The sequence below is a fragment of the Spinacia oleracea genome, chromosome 3, assembly GCF_020520425.1.
Source record: "Spinacia oleracea cultivar Varoflay chromosome 3, BTI_SOV_V1, whole genome shotgun sequence".
NCBI lineage: Eukaryota > Viridiplantae > Streptophyta > Magnoliopsida > Caryophyllales > Amaranthaceae > Spinacia > Spinacia oleracea.
The window spans coordinates 74,791,838-74,811,654 of NC_079489.1; the positions used below are offsets into that span (position 1 = coordinate 74,791,838).

General features: G+C 38.4%; 2 protein-coding genes and 1 long non-coding RNA gene across 3 annotated transcripts; all 3 read right to left on the reverse strand.

Annotated features, from left to right (window-relative positions):
- Positions 1–3,568: 3,568 nt before the first annotated feature.
- Positions 3,569–4,639, reverse strand: LOC130469118 (uncharacterized). The gene is made up of 3 exons (XR_008929491.1): positions 4,499–4,639; positions 4,148–4,403; positions 3,569–3,625 (listed from the first exon to the last, which is right to left on the reverse strand). It is a non-coding gene; the product is annotated as an uncharacterized lncRNA (long non-coding RNA).
- Positions 4,640–10,118: 5,479 nt separating this feature from the next.
- LOC130469782 (uncharacterized) lies at positions 10,119–10,742 on the reverse strand. The gene has a single exon (XM_056839255.1). The coding sequence runs from the start codon at positions 10,740–10,742 to the stop codon at positions 10,119–10,121; it is 624 nt and encodes a 207-aa protein (XP_056695233.1).
- A 1,683-nt stretch (positions 10,743–12,425) lies between these two features.
- LOC130469783 (uncharacterized) lies at positions 12,426–13,427 on the reverse strand. Its single transcript, XM_056839256.1, has one exon. The coding sequence runs from the start codon at positions 13,425–13,427 to the stop codon at positions 12,426–12,428; it is 1,002 nt and encodes a 333-aa protein (XP_056695234.1).
- Positions 13,428–19,817: the final 6,390 nt, after the last annotated feature.

A 19,817-nucleotide genomic window follows, 5' to 3' on the forward strand; every position in this document is an offset into this window, starting at 1 on the left:
CAGGCATGAAATGAATACTCCAGAAACGATGATATTGCCGGAAACGGAAATATGGATCCTATCGGAAATATAAATATTATCCAAGTCGTAGATGTTGCCGGAAACGGAAACATGGTACGTATCGGAAAATATTATCTGAAATGGAAATATTGCCGGAATCGGAAATATTGCCGGAAACGAAAATATTGTCAGAATCGGAAATATTGTCGGAATCGGAAAATAATTCCGGAAACGGAAATATTAAATATTTGTTCGAAACGGAAATTAATTCCGGAATCGGAAATATTAAATGTTGTTCGTATCGGAAATGAATTCCGGAATCGGGAATTTAATCGGAAGTGTATCGTACGAATTAGCATCGGACGAGGCCCGCTAGACGAAGGCCCAGCACGAAGCCAGGCCATCGCCCAGCGAGCCGCATGCAGCAACGCACGCCTCGACCAGGCCCAGCACAAGGCCAGGCCCAGCCAAGGGCGCGCGCGCGCGCAGCACCGCACATGGGCTGTGCGCTTGTCGTGGGCCGCAAGGCCTGCGCGGGTGCACGGCTTGTACGATGCGTGTGCGGGAAATCCTAATCCTATTAGGATTCGTGCGAAGATTAAAATCCTAATCCTATTAGATTTGCTTTGTTATTTAGAGTCCTAATAAAGTTCTAATTAACAAATCCACATCTTAGTAGGATTACAATTCCTTTTCGATACCTCTATAAATAAGGGCCTAGGGTCATTATTTGTATACACGATTCAAGTATTCAAAGTGATTTTTGAGAGCAAAAATTCAGTCATATAATTGCCTACATTAGCCGAAAATTCTAAGTACCTTAAGGGAGATTCTAGTTGGTCAAGCTTAAGGCGGATCCGGACGTGCTGTGGACTATCTACGGAGGGACGACATTTGGAGTCCTAAAGACTTGTTCTTGTTCGGTTCGGGCGCAGCTAGGGAAGGCACGCAACAAAGTGTATGCATCTAAACTATGCTAAATGATTATGTGTAAATAATATGCTTTCCTGACTTTATGGTTTTTCCGCATGATTTATGAATTGTCATATGTATCATAACCTAACAACTCAAGGTATATACGTTCCAAGAGTTTTGAAGCTCATTTTCGGGTTACACTTTACGTTATTTAGTATGTTATGTTCAAGCGACTCAAGACTCAACACAACACATAACATGCCAAGAATTAAACAATTAAACAATGACACTACATTTTAATCCTTTAGGACTTGTGATCAAACATAGGACTCGAGTGAATTTACTCCCATTGTTCCCTCTCAAAAACAATGTTTGAGATAACCCGACATTGCCTGTTAACAAGTGGGATGTGCCCTTAGCACGAATAGTCTGTTAGGTTATGATACATATGACAAAACATAAATCATGCGGAAAACCTTAATGCCAGGAAACATATTATTTACACATAATCATTTAGCATAATTTAGATGCATACACTTTGTAGCGTGCCTTCCCTAGCTGCGCCGGAACCGAATAAGAACAATTCTTTTAGGACTCCAAATGTCGTCCCTCCGTAGATAGTCCACAGCACGTCCGGATCCGCCTTAAGCTTGACCAACTAGAATCGCCCTTAAGGTTCCTAAGAATTTTCGGCTAAAATGGTTGCAAGTGTTTGGCTGATTTTTGCTTCAAAAATCTTACCTTTGAATACTTCAATGTTGTGTATAAATCTGTGACCCTAGGCACCTATTTATAGAGTTATGGAAAAGGACTTATAATCCTATTAGAATACTAATTTAGTTTAATTAGAATCCTGCTAGGACTCTATTAAATAAAATTTATCTATTAGGATTAGGATTTAATCATATGACAAATTCCGATAGCTTTAGGATTCGTGTAACACGCACACGAGCAGCGCACAAGCACCGCACGCCCATGCGCAAGCCTTGCAGCCCACGCACAGCGCACAACGCTGAGGCCCACTTGCTCGCAGCCCATCGCTGAGCTCGCGCGCGCCATGGCTTGGCTGGCCCTGGCCTTGCGCTGGTCCTGGTCGAGGCTTGGCGTGTTATCGGATGCGTTGGCTTGCTGGGCGATGGCCTGGCCTCGTGCTGGGCCTTCGTCTAGCAAGCCTCGTCCGATGCTAATTCGTACGATACGCTTCAAATTAAATTCCGGATTCTGGAATTCATTTCCGATACGAACAATATTTAATATTTCCGATTCCGGAATTAATATCCGTGTAACACCCCAACAATTCCCATTTTCTAAAATAACCTCTTTTTAAATATAACTGTAGGGAATTATCAAAGTATTATCGCCCGTGTGAAAACGTTACGGCTTATTCAGAATTTTTGCAGCGGAAAACATGAAACTAACTTTTAGGTTCATAAATAATCTATTACATATTAGGTCCAAACCAATTAACTGAATTAAGGAAATACGAATAGTACGACAAATTTCAAAACCAAGTTAACAAATTAAATCACTTAATTAAACGAATAGAACTACAAGCTCTCTAATCCCGATCCCAATGATGCATCATCTTCAAACCTGTAGATGGGCAACGCTTATTGATCCTTAGAGACTGCTCACCAAAGATGGGTCATCACAGGATCAATAAGGCATAGCCATGATCAACACACACAAACAAAGCACGTAATCAGCAAAGCTGAGTACTACATACTAAAACAACAACAATCCTAGCATGATACTATCAAACCCACAACCCTAACATGATACTAATAAATATAAGTAAGGACAGACAAAACATAATAATTTGACGATTATACTTGACTAGACTAAGCTAGACTTAATAACCATAATATCATTTTAGTTGAAATAGACAATGGACCGAGTTGACCATCCAGAAGTCTTCACTAAGGAAGACGAGGTACGGGCGCGACTCCGTAACCTCAGTGACCTGCGATATCGAGGAACGTTTAAATAAAAATAGGACACGGTGATCAATCCGGTCCTAGAAAAGGCCATGGGCTACCACCATGAACCCCAACTCCTGTTTGTCCGTCACTTCAGACGTGCACAGTCTAAAGCTATTGCTATTCAGTTTCACTTTACATGATTTACAAATTGAGACTCCGTTATGACTCAACCATTACATAAGACAGACAATTCACATTTGTTCACAACTGTTTTTATCTTGGAATCAAGTAAGTGATCATGAAAGCATCAATCAAGACTCATTCCAACTTAACCAACCTTTCCTTTAACCATGAGCAACCCTGTATATGGGCATAAAGTTTCAACTTACTAAACAAGGTCCTCCGCCCTTATAAAGTAGTGAAAAGATAGAAAGGGAACAACAACCAATTGATCCAACCCAATCATATAGAATAATCTAGTGTTCCCAACCAACATGTTTGTATCAAACATCCATACTAACATGTTACAGTTCTTATAGTGCAAAATAAGTTCAATAAGTTTGTCCAACAGTATTAAACATGCACATTCAATATAACCCAGTTCGTCCATAATATCAACATCACCAAGTTCAACAATAATATCAACATAACCAAGTTCAACAACAAGATTCAACATGGTTTCATCAATTAGCACACATTCCAAGCACACAGGTATGTACGTACCTTGCGTAAACAAACTGATACGTCACCTTAACACTTTCAAAAGTTGCCTAAAGAGAATTCTCCACCTAAAAACAACCAATATAGACTCATATCAATTCATATTGAATTTTCAGCAACATTAGGGAGCTTCAAACCCTTCCTAAACATAATTAGGACGTTTCCCAATATCGAAACTTGAATATTTAATTTCCTAGCATCATAATTATTATATTAATTATTGAAATTCGTTGAAAACTTTTCAAAGCATCATACTTTAAATTTCCAGCAATATAACTAATTTCAAACTACTCCAAAACATCATTAACATGTTTGAAATCATAAAAACAATAACTTTAATAATTCCTAAACATCCTACCATGATTTAAAATCATTAAAAACCTTAAAATTTATACTTTAATAATTAAAACCATATCTCAATCAAATCGTATATTCTGAAAATTAATGATATAATTATTACAAAACATGAAATCCGAAATTCATAATAAATCATAAATCATAAAAAGAATCATGAATTTAATTCGAGAAACATAAATCGAATTATAAAAACATTATTAAACATTAATTAGTTTTAAGGGTTTAGAAATAACCAAAAGTGAGGAAGAAGGAAGCTGCTGGCCGGCGACAGTGGCGGCAGCAGACGGTGGGTACGTCGGTGGTTCAACACTCTTGGTGGCGCGACGGGTGGTGCAGCACGACTGGTAGCTGCGTGCGGAGCAACAAAGAAAATAGGAGGGGAGATTTCTTGTGTATGTAAAGGAGAAGGGAGGAGGTTGGTCGACGGCTGGGTTGTGGCGATGGGAAGTCGGCGGGAGCAGGTGGTGGTACAGGTGGTGGTTGCGTGCGCTGATAGTGGTTGTGCGAAAAAAAAAACAGAACACAAGTCAGGGGAGACAAAGAACGAGAGATAAAAAGGAAAGAACGAAAGAGAAGAGGAGTACCGACGGCGGAGGGGATGGTGGCAGGAGGTCGGTGTAGTGACGGTGGTCCAGCGTGGCTGCCGGCTGGCGGCTGAGCAAAGGGGAAGAGGTTAAGGGTTATGGTTCACGTGAAAGTGAAGCAGAGAAGTTTTTGTTGTTTTTGCTTTTACGTAACATTGAAAGAGAGGAAAGGAGTTAAGTGTTTTGGGTCTTATTATTTGGGCTTTATCAACTTGGGCTAGAACTAAGGTTGAGTTTAAGTGTTTGAATCCAAAACCAATTAGGATTGTTTTCAAAATTCAAACGGTTTTCGTAATTCAATTTCTTTTCAACATAAAATTCTAAACTTATTTTAATTTCATAAATCGTTGAAATATTTAAAACGTATAAAAATAAATATTCGTTACTTAAATAATTTATTTCTAAAATTCGCAAATTCTATTTAAATATAATTAACTATACGTTAAAATATATCAATAAAATGTATAAAATTACGGGGGATTACAATCCGTTTCGAACAAATATTTAATATTTCCGTTTCCGGAATTATTTTCCGATTTTGATAATATTTCCGATTAAGACAATATTTCCGTTTCCGGGAATATTTCCGATTCTGGCAATATTCCCATTTCCGATAATGTTTTCCGATACGTACCATGTTTCCGTTTCCGGCAACATCTACGACTTGGATAATATTTATATTTCCGATACGATCCATATTTCCGTTTCCGGCAATATCATCGTTTCTGGAGTATTCATTTCTTGCTTTTGACGATCTCAGCTCCCACTGAAAACAAGATCCGTCGATTCCGAATATCCATAGATGGAGTATTTAATGCCATTAAATACCTAATCCGTTTACGTACTATTTGTGTGACCCTACGGGTTCAGTCAAGAGTAAGCTGTGGATTATTATTATTAATTCCACTTAAACTGAAGCGGCCCCTAGCTAGGCATTCAGCTCACTTGATCTCACTGAATTATTAACTTGTTAATTAAAACTGAACCGCATTTATTAGACTTAACATTAAATGCATACTTGGACCAAGGGCATTATTTCCTTCAGTCTCCCACTTGTCCTTAGGGACAAGTGTGCATTTCCTAATTCCTTTGTCGCTCGATGCTTACTCTTGAACATAAGGTAAGAGTTGTCATCCTTATTATGTCCAGAGGTGTTTCTCGGTTTCAGAGATCAACTGATCAAATAAACAGATAATCATAGCCTATGATTCATCTGAGCACGGCCATGCATTTTACAGTTTCTAGCTCTCCGAGTGGCCTTGTACAACTTTCATCATCTCATCCCGATTTATGGGAGGACAATCCCAATCTTGCGATCTTGAGATTAGACTTCGTTTGATAGGTGATTACCTGAGCGTTGCCTTTATAGCCTCCTTTTACGGTGCGACGGTTGACAACGTCAAAGTAAGCAGTTCTCAAACAAGTAATCTCAAATCACTCAAGTATTGAGGATTAGTGTCTAATAATTTTAATGAAATTTACTTATGACAGATTTTCATCTCTTACAGTAAAGTTTCATAGGTCTGTCCGATACTAGTCTTCCCAAAGTAAGTATCTATGCAAATGATTATGACATTGCCATGTCCACATAGTTCAAGAAAAGAACTACTAGTCATCTTCCATTCTAGTCGTCTAACGCTTTCTATGCGTCCATCTTTATAGAAAACTCCGACCAGGGACCATTTTCAACTTTTGACATTCAAGTTCACTTGATAGACATTTCTTAGTCACAGGACTGGTCCTGACAGTCTATCTTGAATATATCGTCAAATTGAAGGGACTCATCATTTAATACTAAACCAAGATTAAATGGAATATGAAAATACATTTCATATATATGATAAATGTTCAACCCCAATGTTTTACAACCATGGGCCTCAAACCCATCTTTAAAACAGTTCATGGAATTTCAAAGCTATGCTTGATTTCCAGTGCTACAACGTGAGTGTTGCTTCTCACTTGTTGCATAGGTTTAGTTATCATGCTTTGCCAATCTTAATATCCTTTTCATCGAATGTTCTTCGAGATATGATGAAAAGATCTTTTGAGTATGTTTATTTTGTGAGCTAGTCTTTCTTGTTACATTAGTGGTTCTGCTCATTTTGCAATAAAGAACCATTAAGTCAACAGACATGTGATCTACCCAAGTTCAGTGAAGAACTCTTTAACATAAACAATCCTATTCTTTGGCAATAAGTACTTTTACTTCAACTTTTTAGGTTGCTAGTGATGCTTTGGTTGGATTTACTTATCCAAGCAGTTCAAAGATATATGTGGAAGAATTTCCAGCTGTATCTTAGAACATAAAAATTAATATTTAATTTCCCACGCAACAACTCATGGTCTCCAATCCATGTTGCCATTTCAAAACACGATGCTCTATAGCTCGTCCTTGTCAATGGTTAACTCCAAAGGGATCTTTCTTGATCCTTTGCCAGTGTTTATGCGTGTAGCATCAACTATTTAGCATATCTTTATTTCCTTGAATCAAGAGCTACTCTTATGTACCTTTTCAAGTACCATAAGTTTTTCTTGATCTCAATCTAGTTGATCTTCACTTAGATCAATAGATATTGGTATATGTTCTTCATGCCTAAAGTCATACGATACGTTAATTTTTTTTTTTTTTTTGGCGATCCTCATATTATATCACTCATGATAAATTCTTTTGCAGAATAATTCCCAATTGAATTTTTATTCATGTAACTTTAGCTCATTCAGTTTCAGTAGATACTAAATCTAGCTGAATTCTTTGACATATAATATAGGTTAAGAATCGCACTTAGATCCTTTGATGTTTAACTTAGTAAATGCTTATACATAGTTCAAACATTCTTTATTTAGATTTATTCATATGGGTCGAATATCTCCAATGGAGTCTTTCGTGTTTGATTTAGTAAATGCCATTACTTAATCTAAAACAATATCATAAGATCTTTGTAAATAGATCTTAATACCCAGTATGTACTAAGTTTTGCCTTGGTCCATCATAGATGATTAATTTCAAATCTAAGTCATTAGCATTTGAATGTTATTTCACAATAGAGAGATATGTGTGTGATACACATAGGACCAATTAAGTTTTACGTACTCCCACTAAACTTCTTATATATCTATAAGAGTCATGTACATTTTATGAAACTAAAATACTTATTAGCTTCACTAAAATACAGTTCCAATTCCCAATTGCTTGCTTAAATATGTACTTTAGATTTTATAAGCTAGCTTTCCTTTTCAAGCATTTATTTGGATCCACAAATCCTATGACATACCATGTACATAGTTTCTTCCAACATTTGATTGAGGAATACGTTTTGTCATCCAATTGCCATATGTACCAATATGCAATTATTGCTTGATTTATAGACTTGAGCATTACGATTATGCATGAGGTTTCAACACAATCCACGCCATGAATTTGCTTGTAACCTTTTAGCAACTAATCTAGCTTTGTGTGTGAACACATTTCCATGTTTTAATGGTTTTTATCCTTAATACCACTTTTCAACCAATAGGTCTACCCGCGCTGCAATTAACCTATTATTTGCACCGCCTATGTCCGCTGCAAAAAACTTACGGTATTTGCAGCCATCACAATTGCAGCACGCGAAAACGCTGCAAAAAGCCTGTTTTACCCGCGCTGCAAATGTGATTTTTTCTACTAGTGCTTGCAAATCAACAAATTTTCAATTTTGTCATCAAAACATTAGTTATGTTTTATGGCCTTTAACCATTTAAAACATTTGAGTCTATATATGGCCTCTAACCATTTTAGGGAATCTAGGTTTCGTCATAGCTTTCTTACAAGTCACAAACTCATTAATCTACATAATAGTTTGACTGCAAGTTGTAGGTTTCTTTACTATCTAATAGAACAATCTCATAGTTTCATTGACCTGAACTCTATGTTTCTTCACTATCTAATAGAAGAATCTCATAGTTTCAGTGACTTGAATTCTATGCCTACTTGGGTATAGAACATCAAACAATAGAATATCAATAGCCACTTGAAAGTCCTTTGAATATTCTGTTCTCCTTGAAGCACTTGTAAAGTCTTCTAAGAGATGTCTATTCTTTAAAGCCACTTCTAAAGTCCTTAAAGAATAAGTGTTCGGATTTTCTAAAGAACTTCGAAAAGCCTCCAGAATGTCCATTTATGTTTGTTGTTCGCCTCGAAGACTTTCGAGGTCAATTTACTCCCACTTGTCATTTTGGAAACGAATCTCCAAAAGGACATTATTTCGAGCAAACAAACATTATGTTCTCAAAAATTTATGGTAGGAACAATACCCTTGTGTCTCATTTGAATAAATCACAATGAAACATATATCTATTTTAGGCCTTAGTTTGTTGAATAACAAACACTAAGCTCCCACTGAGTTTAGGAACTCTTTAGATATATTATGAAAAGATATTCCGAAATTACTTTTCAATAGCTTTGACGAATTTGGTTTAGTTTAGTGGTAGTTGAGCATTTTGTTTTAGAAATTATAGGAAAAGTCTATATGATTCATCATTGATCGAATCAAGTAGTAATTGACTTCGATCATTCCAATGTAGATATGCCATATCTTATGGAGCTAGATCTTGAAATTACAACACACAATCATAGATGATCATATTTGATCTTAAAGTAATCATCGTCATTATCTAACCTAGATCTTTATGATTTCTTGCCATGTGGATTTTATACTTCTGAATCTTTGAACTAGCCAAACAGATTCAAACTTATATCACATTGAGTAAATAAACCTATATTCACTCAAATCTGTGTGAAATAATAAAGTCATAAGGCGTTCTAACAATAGTTCATATCTTTTGTTACTTTCAACAAGTAAGACTAGCTTGTTTTGAATGATCTAGAAATCAATCAACTTTCAAAAGTCCATAAAAATAGAGCTTTTGAATGTTAACTTGTTGATATGGTCTAAGAAACAATGCCAAAGATTAGTGGAACTCAAATCAAGGGTTTTATTTGAACCTAGTAAAGTTTTTATTGTTAAAGAGTTGTTTGTTTTAATCAAGCATATTGACTCAACCCGTAAATGACCATTTCATTCAAATAAACAAACAAACATTGTTTTTGTTTTTCTTGAATGTGAGTCTTTCTGTGTTTGAAGCAGAAATTTGGGTATGCTGATTATGGAACAAAATAGCCATTAAGTTCCAGCCTTTGAAAGGACTTAAAACAAACTAGATGACCCTACAACTAATGTAGCATTGCCATACCATTTCCCACTTGTAGGTCATTAGTGTATCCTAGCTTCCATTGTTTGAGTTATTACCGAAGTAAGAACCTCAAGCGGTATATGATAGCAAGGAAGTTTGGTTGATAGGTCACTTTTCTTTAAACATAAACTTATAGGTAGAAACGGAATTGTAAATTCCTTTCATTTGTTCCTTTGTTTTCCTATTTCTTGTACCTTTTCTAATAGCCTTAAGAATTGAATTCTCTAGTGTTGACTTTTATACTTTGTTTAGACATGTCATTCCAACAAAGTTTTTTTTTTTTTTTGGCAAATAAAATATATTTATTTATTTCCAAAAATAAGGGATTACAACAGTTCACCTGAACACCTAGGCCACAGCCAGACTTACAACAAAACAGTAAGCCTACAAACTACAGTAATTGCTCACTCATCTCATCAGTACATCTACAAGCAGCATTAAACAAAATTCTATTAACAACAGTAGTAGCAGGGTCAGGTTTGCTAGTGAAGATCCTCTGGTTCCTTTGAAGCCAAATCTGATACACTGTCTCAGTGAAAGCTAGGCTGAACACTTTGTTCTTAGTCTTTCCTTTCCTACACTTCTTTGCTGCTCTAGTAATCTCCTCAGCAAATGGCAGTCTTGTCTCTCCATGTCCAACTTTCTGAATCACAGCATCCCATACAGCACTGGCATAGTCACAGTTGAAAAATAGATGATCAACAGATTCATCTACTTGGTTACACAGAGTACAGGTGCCATCAATATCCATATGCCAACTGAGCAATCTATCCTTGGTGGGAAGCCTATTCTGAATGGCCAGCCACATAACAAAGACACTCTTTGGACTAGCATAATTGTTGCAGATTAGCCTTTTCCATTCCACCTTCTGACTTTCACCTTTCAAGCATTTGTACATGTTCTTGATGCTATATTTCCCATTGAACACATATTGAGCAGAACCAGTAGCAACTAGATCCTCCCTTCCACTCCAAATCTTCCTCAGTGACCAGGTGAGACCAGAAGGCACCTCCATGGTCCAAAAATTACTATTCTTCACATAATACATGTGAACCCGTTTGATCCACAATCTGTCTTGCTTCATGGACAAAGCCCAACAATGTTTCAGAACAGCTGCTTTGTTCTAGATTGTAAGATCTTTAAGATGCCAACCCCCACAACTTTTAGGCAAGCAAAGATTTTCCCAGGCAACAGGGGCTTTTTTACTACCCATATCACCTCCAGTCCATAAGAAGGTTCTACAAATACTGTGAATTTCCCTCATAACCTTCTTTGGCATGACAAAAATTTGGCACCAATAGAGTTGCATTCCAGTGAGGACAGCTCTAACAAGTTGTAATCTGCCTGCATAAGAGAGTAGCTTTGCTGACCAAGATCTGACCCTTGCAACTGTTTTATCAATCAAAGGTTTGCAGTCACTATATTTCAGCTTTCTAGTAGTGAGGGGCACTCCTAAATACTTAAAGGGAAAGGAACCTTGCACCATACCCAAAGAGTCCCTAATACTTTGCTCTTAAAACCTGTAATTCCAGCAATATAAACACTACTCTTGTCCAGATTAGCAGCAAGCCCAGAAGCAGAAGAGAACTTTGAGAAAGCATCAAAGATAGTTTGCACTGAATGGTGATCAGCTCTGGAGAACAGAAGCAGATCATCTGCAAACATCATATGGCTGATGTTTAATTTTTTGCATCTGGGGTGAAAATTGAAGCCAGCAGTAGTGGTTGCAGCATGGAGGCATCTGGATAAATACTCCATTCCTATAGCAAATAAGAAAGGTGACATAGGGTCACTCTGCCTCAAACCTTTATTTGCAGGGATGGGAGAAGTAGGATAACCATTCAGCAGAATTGAGTAAGACACTGTGTACAAGCAAGCCATGATCCACTTTACAAATTTACTAGGTAAACCAAGTTCTTGCAGCATAGTTTTGAGGAAAGGCCATTCTAAGGAATCATAAGCTTTCCTTAGATCAATCTTAATCATACACCTAGGGGAAATGTATTTCCTATTATAGCCTTTGATCAGCTCTGACGCAAGGAGAATGTTGTCTGCTATATGAATCCAGTTTGAGAATTGCTGATGATTGTTGCCATTACTGGTTGCATCCTTGCTGTGAGGATTTTGGCAATAATCTTGTAAACTACTGAGCAACAGGCAATAGGCCTAAAATCAGAGATTTTTGAAGCATTTTGAACTTTTAGCACCAAAGTAACAATTGTATTGTTAACTTGTTTTAGCAACTTTCCGGAGTCAAAGAATTCCAGTATTGCTTCGTATACATCCTTCTTAATCACAGGCCAAGCTTTTTTGAAGAAACAACTATTCAGTCCATCAATGCCAGGGGCTTTAGAGATATCAATTCCCTTGAGAGCATCATCTATTTCCTGTGTAGAAACAGGAGCAATTAAAGCTTGAGCATGCTCATTTGACAGAATATTCCCATTTCTAACAACTGTAACATCAATACCCTGAAGAGTAGGAGCAGCAGAACCTACTAAAGCTGTGTAGAAATGTGTGATTTCCTTAGTGATGTCTTCCACAGTAGTCAGCTTATTACCATTAGTGTCAAACAGCATATCAATGCTATTTCTCTTATATCTCTCTTTCATTGCTGAGAAAAAGAACTTGTTGTTTGCATCCCCTAGCTTTAGCCACTGGATTCTAGCTTTCTGCTTATAAGCACTCTCTTGAATGCCTAGAATTTCTTCAAAGACCCCAACAGATCCTTCTCTTTTCTCTGCAGAGTGATATCAGTGTTATTGTCCACTAAAGCAAGTTGAGTATCATCCAAGTCTTGTCTCAGCTGCTCTATTCTGGATTCTAACTTTGCAAAATCTTTGGCATGCAGTTTCTTCAAACCAGTTTTAACATGTTTCAACTTGTTCCACAATCTATACATAGCACATCCCTGGATTGAGAAATCCCAACCTTCATTAACAACTTTATCAAAATCAGTGTGATCAGCCATATAATTGAAAAATTTAAAAGGCCTACTCCCTTGTCTGGTATCCACTTCACTTCTAAGAATCAAAGGAGAATGGTCTGAAAGCCCTGGAACCATGTATTCCACCCAAGCATCAGTGTAAAAGGTGTGCCAATCAGAATTGCCTAGGCACCAATCTATTCTAGATTCAATTCTCCTCTCTCCTTCCCCTTTGTTTCTCCATGAATAAAAGCATCCACTAGATTTGACCTCAACCAAATCTGTATTATCCAGAAGCTGTTCGAAATCTTTGGTTTCTCTAAGGGTTACAGGGTTTCCATTGGATCTGTCTGCACTAGTCAAGACTGCATTAAAGTCACCTATAACACAACAAGGACCAGTCATAGCATTAGCCAAAACCTCCAAATACCTCCACATTGGCACTCTATCTTCCACTGTGTGTAGACCATACACCACAGTTATCTGAGCAGTAAACTTACCATTCTTAGAATTAACTAAGCAATGGATGCCATATTCCACCCTATCAATCACCTGTAAACTGATATCGTTATGCAACCATCCAATCCAAATCCTACCCCTAGGTGAACAAACATAGTTGTCAACCCAAGAGCAGTTAGTACCAAATTTCTTCAAAATTCTACTACTATTATGTTGTTTTACTCTAGTCTCTAACAAAGCAACAAGGTTAACTTTGTTTTTATTCAAGAAGTTCTTTACCTCCCCTACTTTAGAAGGATCATTAAGACCCCTCATGTTCCAGCTATAGAAAATCATGGAACTATGTTAGGAGGGTCCTCATCTCCCTCTACTTCTACATCACACCCACTACCATTCATCTCTTGAGAGTTGACTTGTGCCATCCCAGTATGTTGCTGAGAAGCACTTGCCAAAGCAGTCATGAGGGGCCTGTGAACTTTCCTTCTGGTGACAACTCTCCATCCACCCCCTCCCCCATCTTCAGGAACAACTGTGACAGTTACATCAGGGGCTGGTTGGTTCACTTGCTGAGCAACAACAGGTTGAGTTTTCTTAGGAACCCATTGCTTAGTGTATTTGACTGCAGCAGGATGATATCGAGCTGTTGGTGCCTTGGTTTGAGAGCAGTCATGTCCCACAACCTTACATTTCTTACAGAATGGAGGTAGCCAATCAAACACAACTTCCTGCTTCACCACCTCTCCACTAGGGTCTTGGATCATGACACTATTTGGGATTTCTTTGGTCACATCAATCTCAACAAGAATACGAGAAAAAGAAATTCTCAACTGTCTAGAGGTACATTCATCAGCACAAATAGGAACACCCAACAAGCTTCCTATCCTACTGAGAGAATTAGCACCCCAGCAGTTCAGAGGTAGGTTTGGGAGCTTAACCCACAGAGGTACAATACGAAGAATTTCTTTGTCAAAATTGAAGTTAGGCACCCATGATTTAACAATCATAGGACGCCCATTAAATGAGTGAGGTCCAGCAGCTAACACAGAATTTCTATCATCTTTGGAATGAAGCTTAGCAATGAAGAAACCTTCATCATGAAGGAACACATTATGTTTCTTAGTTATATTCCATTCTCTATCTATGAATCTTAAAACAGCACCAATGGAGGGAAGATCACCCACCACATATACCACAACAGCATGTTCCCAATCACTAGACATTTTGTCAACCTCAACTTTATCCAATTTCGCTATGGCTTTACCATCATTCACAGAAAGAGAAATAAAGGATAGAGAGGTACCTTTGGCAGTGAGTTGGGGTCCCCTAACAACATTAGCCCAAGTTTTACCTGCCTGAAGCTCCTCAACACCAGGGGGGTTTACTAGGGGTGGTTCTGTTTCATTAGCCACCACCATTGGCGCTGTCGTACTCATCCCAGGTTCAGGTGTTCGCAAAACTTCATTGATGCCTTTCACCAGCGTTCTAACACGTTCTTGAAGATTAGCACTCATTTGTGCTCCATTTTCAATCGAATCTGAAACTCCAGCCACCATTGAAGGGGTTTGAGATCCACTCGCAAAATTTGATCGTCAAAGAGGCTGCATAAGGGAGTTATGATATTGCGTGATGACTGCCATTAGTTCCGGCGACGGCGGTCCTGTACTCGGGTGAGGGGGAACCGGAGTAAATGTTAGGTTATGAAAAATATGACATTACATAGATCATGCGGAAACAACCATTAACCCAGGACAACATATTATTTACACATAATCATTTAGCATAGTTTAGATGCATACTCTTTGTTGCGTGCCTTCCCTAGCTGCGCCCGAACCGAACAAGAACAAGTCTTTAGGACTCCAAGTGTCGTCCCTCCGTAGATAGTCCACAGCACGTCCGGATCCGCCTTAAGATTGACCAACTAGAATCGCCCTTAAGGTTCTAATATTTTCGGTTGGGTAGGCAAGAATATTGGCTGATTTTTCTGCTTAAAAATCTTAGTTTTGAATACTTAAAACTTGTTTATAAATAATGACCCCTAGGCCTTTATTTATAGAGTTATGGAAAAGGAATCGCAATCCTAGTAGGATACGAATTAATTGAAATTAGAATCCTACATGAATTCTATTTAATTAATTTATCTAATTAGGAAAAGGAATTTAATCACACACTAACTCTTGCAGTTTTAGGAATCACGCATGAGCACAAACTCACACACACACACGGCAGCCACAAGGGCTGCCCATGCGCATGCGAGCAGCAGCCCATGCAGCGCGGCCCACGCATCCGTGGCCTTGGTGCGCGCTGGGCTTGTGGCGTGCGTGCTTGCTGGGCGATGGCCCGGCTTCGTGCTGGGCCTTCGTCCGGCAGGCCTCGTCCGATGCTAATTCGTACGATACGCTTCCGATTAAATTTCCATTTCCGGAATCTATTTCCGATACGAACAATATTTAATATTTCCGATTCCGGAATTAATTTCCGATTCGAACAAATATTTAATATTTCCGTTTCCGGAATTATTTTCCGATTCCGGTAATATTTCCGATTCTGACAATATTTCCGTTTCCGGCAATATTTCCGATTCTGGTAATATTTCCATTTCCAATAATATTTTCCGATACGTACCATGTTTCCGTTTCCGGCAACATCTACGACTTGGATAATATTCATATTTCCGATACGATCCATATTTCCGTTTCCGGCAATATCATCGTTTCCGGAGTATTCATTTCTTGCCTGTGACGATCTTAGCTCCCACTGAAACCAAGATCCGTCGGTTCCGAATATTCATAGATGGAGTATTTAATGCCATTAAATACTTGATCCGTTTACGTACTATTTGTGTGACCCTACGGGTTCAGTCAAGAGTAAGCTGTGGATTAATATCATTAATTCCACTTGAACTGAAGCGGCCTCTAGCTAGGCATTCAGCTCACTTGATCTCACTGAATTATTAACTTGTTAATTAATACTGAACCGCATTTATTAGACTTAACATAGAATGCATACTTGGACCAAGGGCATTATTTCCTTCAGTCTCCCACTTGTCCTTAGGGACAAGTGTGCATTTCCTAATTCCTTTGTCGCTCGATGCTTGCTCTTGAACATAAGGTAAGAGTTGTCATCCTTATTATGTCCAGAGGTGTTCCTCGGTTTCAGAGTTCAACTGATCAAATAAACAGATAATCATAGCCTATGATTCATCCGAGCACGGCCATGCATTTCACAGTTTCTAGCTCTCCGAGTGGCCTTGTACAACTTTTAAGCATCTCATCCCGATTTATGGGAGGACAATCCCAATCTTGCGATCTTGAGATTAGACTTCGTTTGATAGGTGATTACCTGAGCGTTGCCTTTATAGCCTCCTTTTACGGTGCGACGGTTGGTCAACGTCAAAGCAACCAGTTCTCAAACAAGTAATCTCAAATCACTCAGGTATTGAGGATTTAGTGTCTAATAATTTAATGAAATTTACTTATGACAGACTTTCATCTCTTACAGTAAAGTTTCATAGGTCTTGTCCGATACTAGTCTTCCCAAAGTAAGTATCTATGCAAATGATTATGACATTGCCATGTCCACATAGTTCAAGAAACAGAACTACTAGTCATCTTGCATTCTAATCGTCTAACGTTTTCTATGCGTCCAATTTTATAGAAAACTCCGATTAGGGACCATTTTCAACCTTTGACATTCAAGTTCACTTGATAGACATTTCTTAGTCACAGGACTGGTCTTGACAGTCTATCTTGAATATATCGTCAAGTTGAAGGGACTCATCATTTAATAAACCACAAATTAAATGGAAAAATGAATTTCTTTCATTTATTGTGAATGATTAACCAATAATGTTTTACAAAGATTTAAACTCTAAAACTTTAAAACATTAAACAGAGACATCAAAGCCATTCTCTAATATGCTTGATTCCCATAGCTGCAGTGTGCGAGTTGTGCTTCGCTTGCGGCAGAGGTTTAGTTAATGGATCTGATATGTTGTCATCAGTTCCAATTTTGCTTATCTCGACTTCTTTTCTTTCAACGAACTCTCGTAGAAGGTGAAATCTACGAAGTACATGCTTGACTCTCTGGTGGTGTCTAGGCTCTTTTGCCTGTGCAATAGCTCCGTTATTATCACAATACAGGGCTATTGGTCCTTTAATGGAGGGGACTACACCAAGTTCTCCTATGAACTTCCTTAGCCATATAGCTTCCTTTGCTGCTTCATGTGCAGCAATGTACTCCGCTTCAGTTGTAGAATCCGCAATGGTGCTTTGCTTAGCACTTTTCCAGCTTACTGCTCCTCCGTTGAGGCAGAAGACAAACCCAGACTGTGATCTGAAATCATCTTTGTCGGTTTGGAAACTTGCGTCCGTATAGCCTTTAACAATTAATTCATCATCTCCACCATAGACCAGGAAGTCATCTTTGTGCCTTTTCAGGTACTTCAGAATGGTCTTGGAAGGCAGTCCAATGCGCCTCTCCTGGGTCTGACTGGTATCTGCTCGTAGCACTGAGTGCGTACGCAACATCCGGGCGTGTACATATCATAGCATACATTATTGAACCAATCAATGATGCATATGGAATCCCATTCATTCGTCTACGCTCATCAAGTGTTTTTGGGCACTGAGTCTTGCTTAGAGTCATTCCATGAGACATGGGTAGGTAGCCTCGCTTGGAGTCCGCCATCTTGAACCTATCAAGCACCTTATTGATATAAGTGCTTTGACTAAGTCCAATCATCTTTTTAGATCTATCTCTGTAAATCTTGATGCCCAATATGTACTGTGCTTCTCCTAGATCCTTCATCGAAAAACATTTCCCAAGCCAAATCTTGACAGAGTTCAACATAGGAATGTCATTTCCGATAAGCAATATGTCGTCGACATATAATACTAGGAAAGCAATTTTGCTCCCACTGACCTACTTGTATACACAAGATTCGTCCGCGTTCTTGATGAAACCAAAGTCACTGACTGCTTCATCAAAACGTATATTCCAGCTCCTGGATGCCTGCTTCAATCCGTAGATTGACTTCTTTAGCTTGCATACCTTTTTAGCATTCTTTGGATCCTCAAAACCTTCAGGCTGTGTCATAAACACAGTTTCTGTTAAAACGCCGTTTAAGAAAGCAGTTTTGACATCCATCTGCCATATTTCGTAATCGTAATATGCAGCGATTGCTAACATTATTCGAATAGACTTTAGCATTGCAACTGGTGAAAAGGTTTCATCGTAATCCACACCGTGGACTTGCCTGTAACCTTTTGCAACCAATCTAGCTTTGAAAACTTCAAGTTTCCCATCCTTGTCCTTTTTCAGTTTGAAAACCCATTTGCTTCCAATGGCTTGGTAGCCATCTGGCAAATCGACCAAATCCCATACTTGGTTTTCAGACATGGAGTCTAATTCAGATTGCATGGCTTCTTGCCACTGCTTGGAGCTAGGGCTCGTCATAGCTTGCTTGTAAGTCGCAGGTTCATCACTTTCAAGTAATAGAACGTCATAGCTCTCGTTCGTCAAAATACCTAAGTACCTTTCCGGTTGAGATCTATATCTTTGCGATCTACGCGGGGTAACATTTCTAGATTGACCATGATTCTCACCAGATTCTTCTAAAGATCTCTGAGTTTCATCCTGAATGTCATCTTGAGCATTCTCTAGAGTTTGTTGTTCGACTCGAATTTCTTCGAGGTCTACTTTTCTCCCACTTGTCATTTTGGAAATGTGATCCTTCTCCAAAAAGACACCATCTCGAGCAACAAACACTTTGTTCTCAGATGTATTGTAGAAGTAATACCCCTTTGTTTCCTTTGGATAGCCCACAAGGATACATTTGTCAGATTTTGGATGAAGTTTGTCTGAAATTAATCGTTTGACGTAAACTTCACATCCCCAAATCTTAAGAAAAGACACATTTGGAGGCTTTCCAAACCATAATTCGTATGGAGTCTTTTCGACAGCTTTAGACGAAGCTCTATTTATAGTGAGTGCAGCTGTATTTAGTGCATGTCCCCAAAATTCTAATGGAAGTTCGGCCTGACCCATCATTGACCTGACCATGTCTAGCAAGGTTCTGTTCCTCCGTTCTGACACACCGTTCCATTGTGGTGTTCCAGGAGGAGTCAATTCTGATAGAATTCCACATTCTTTCAGATGGTCATCAAATTCATAGCTCAGATATTCACCGCCTCTATCAGACCGTAGTGTCTTAATCTTCTTGCCTAATTGATTCTCTACTTCACTCTGAAATTCCTTGAATTTGTCAAAGGATTCAGACTTATGCTTCATTAGGTAGACATAACCATACCTACTGAAGTCATCAGTGAAAGTGATAAAGTAGCTGAAACCACCTCTAGCATTTGTACTCATTGGTCCACATACATCTGTATGGATTAAACCCAATAGTTCATTTGCTCTTTCTCCAACTTTAGAGAAAGGTTGCTTTGTCATTTTGCCAAGTAAACATGATTCGCATTTACCATAATCCTCTAAGTCAAATGGTTCTAGAATTCCTTCTCTTTGAAGTCTTTCTAAGCGTTTCAAGTTTATATGGCCTAATCGACAATGCCACAGATAGGTGAGATCTGAATCATCCTTTTTGGCCTTTTTGGTATTTATGTTATATACTTGTTTGTCGTGATCTAATAAATAAAGTCCATTGACTAATCTAGCAGATCCATAAAACATCTCTTTAAAATAAAACGA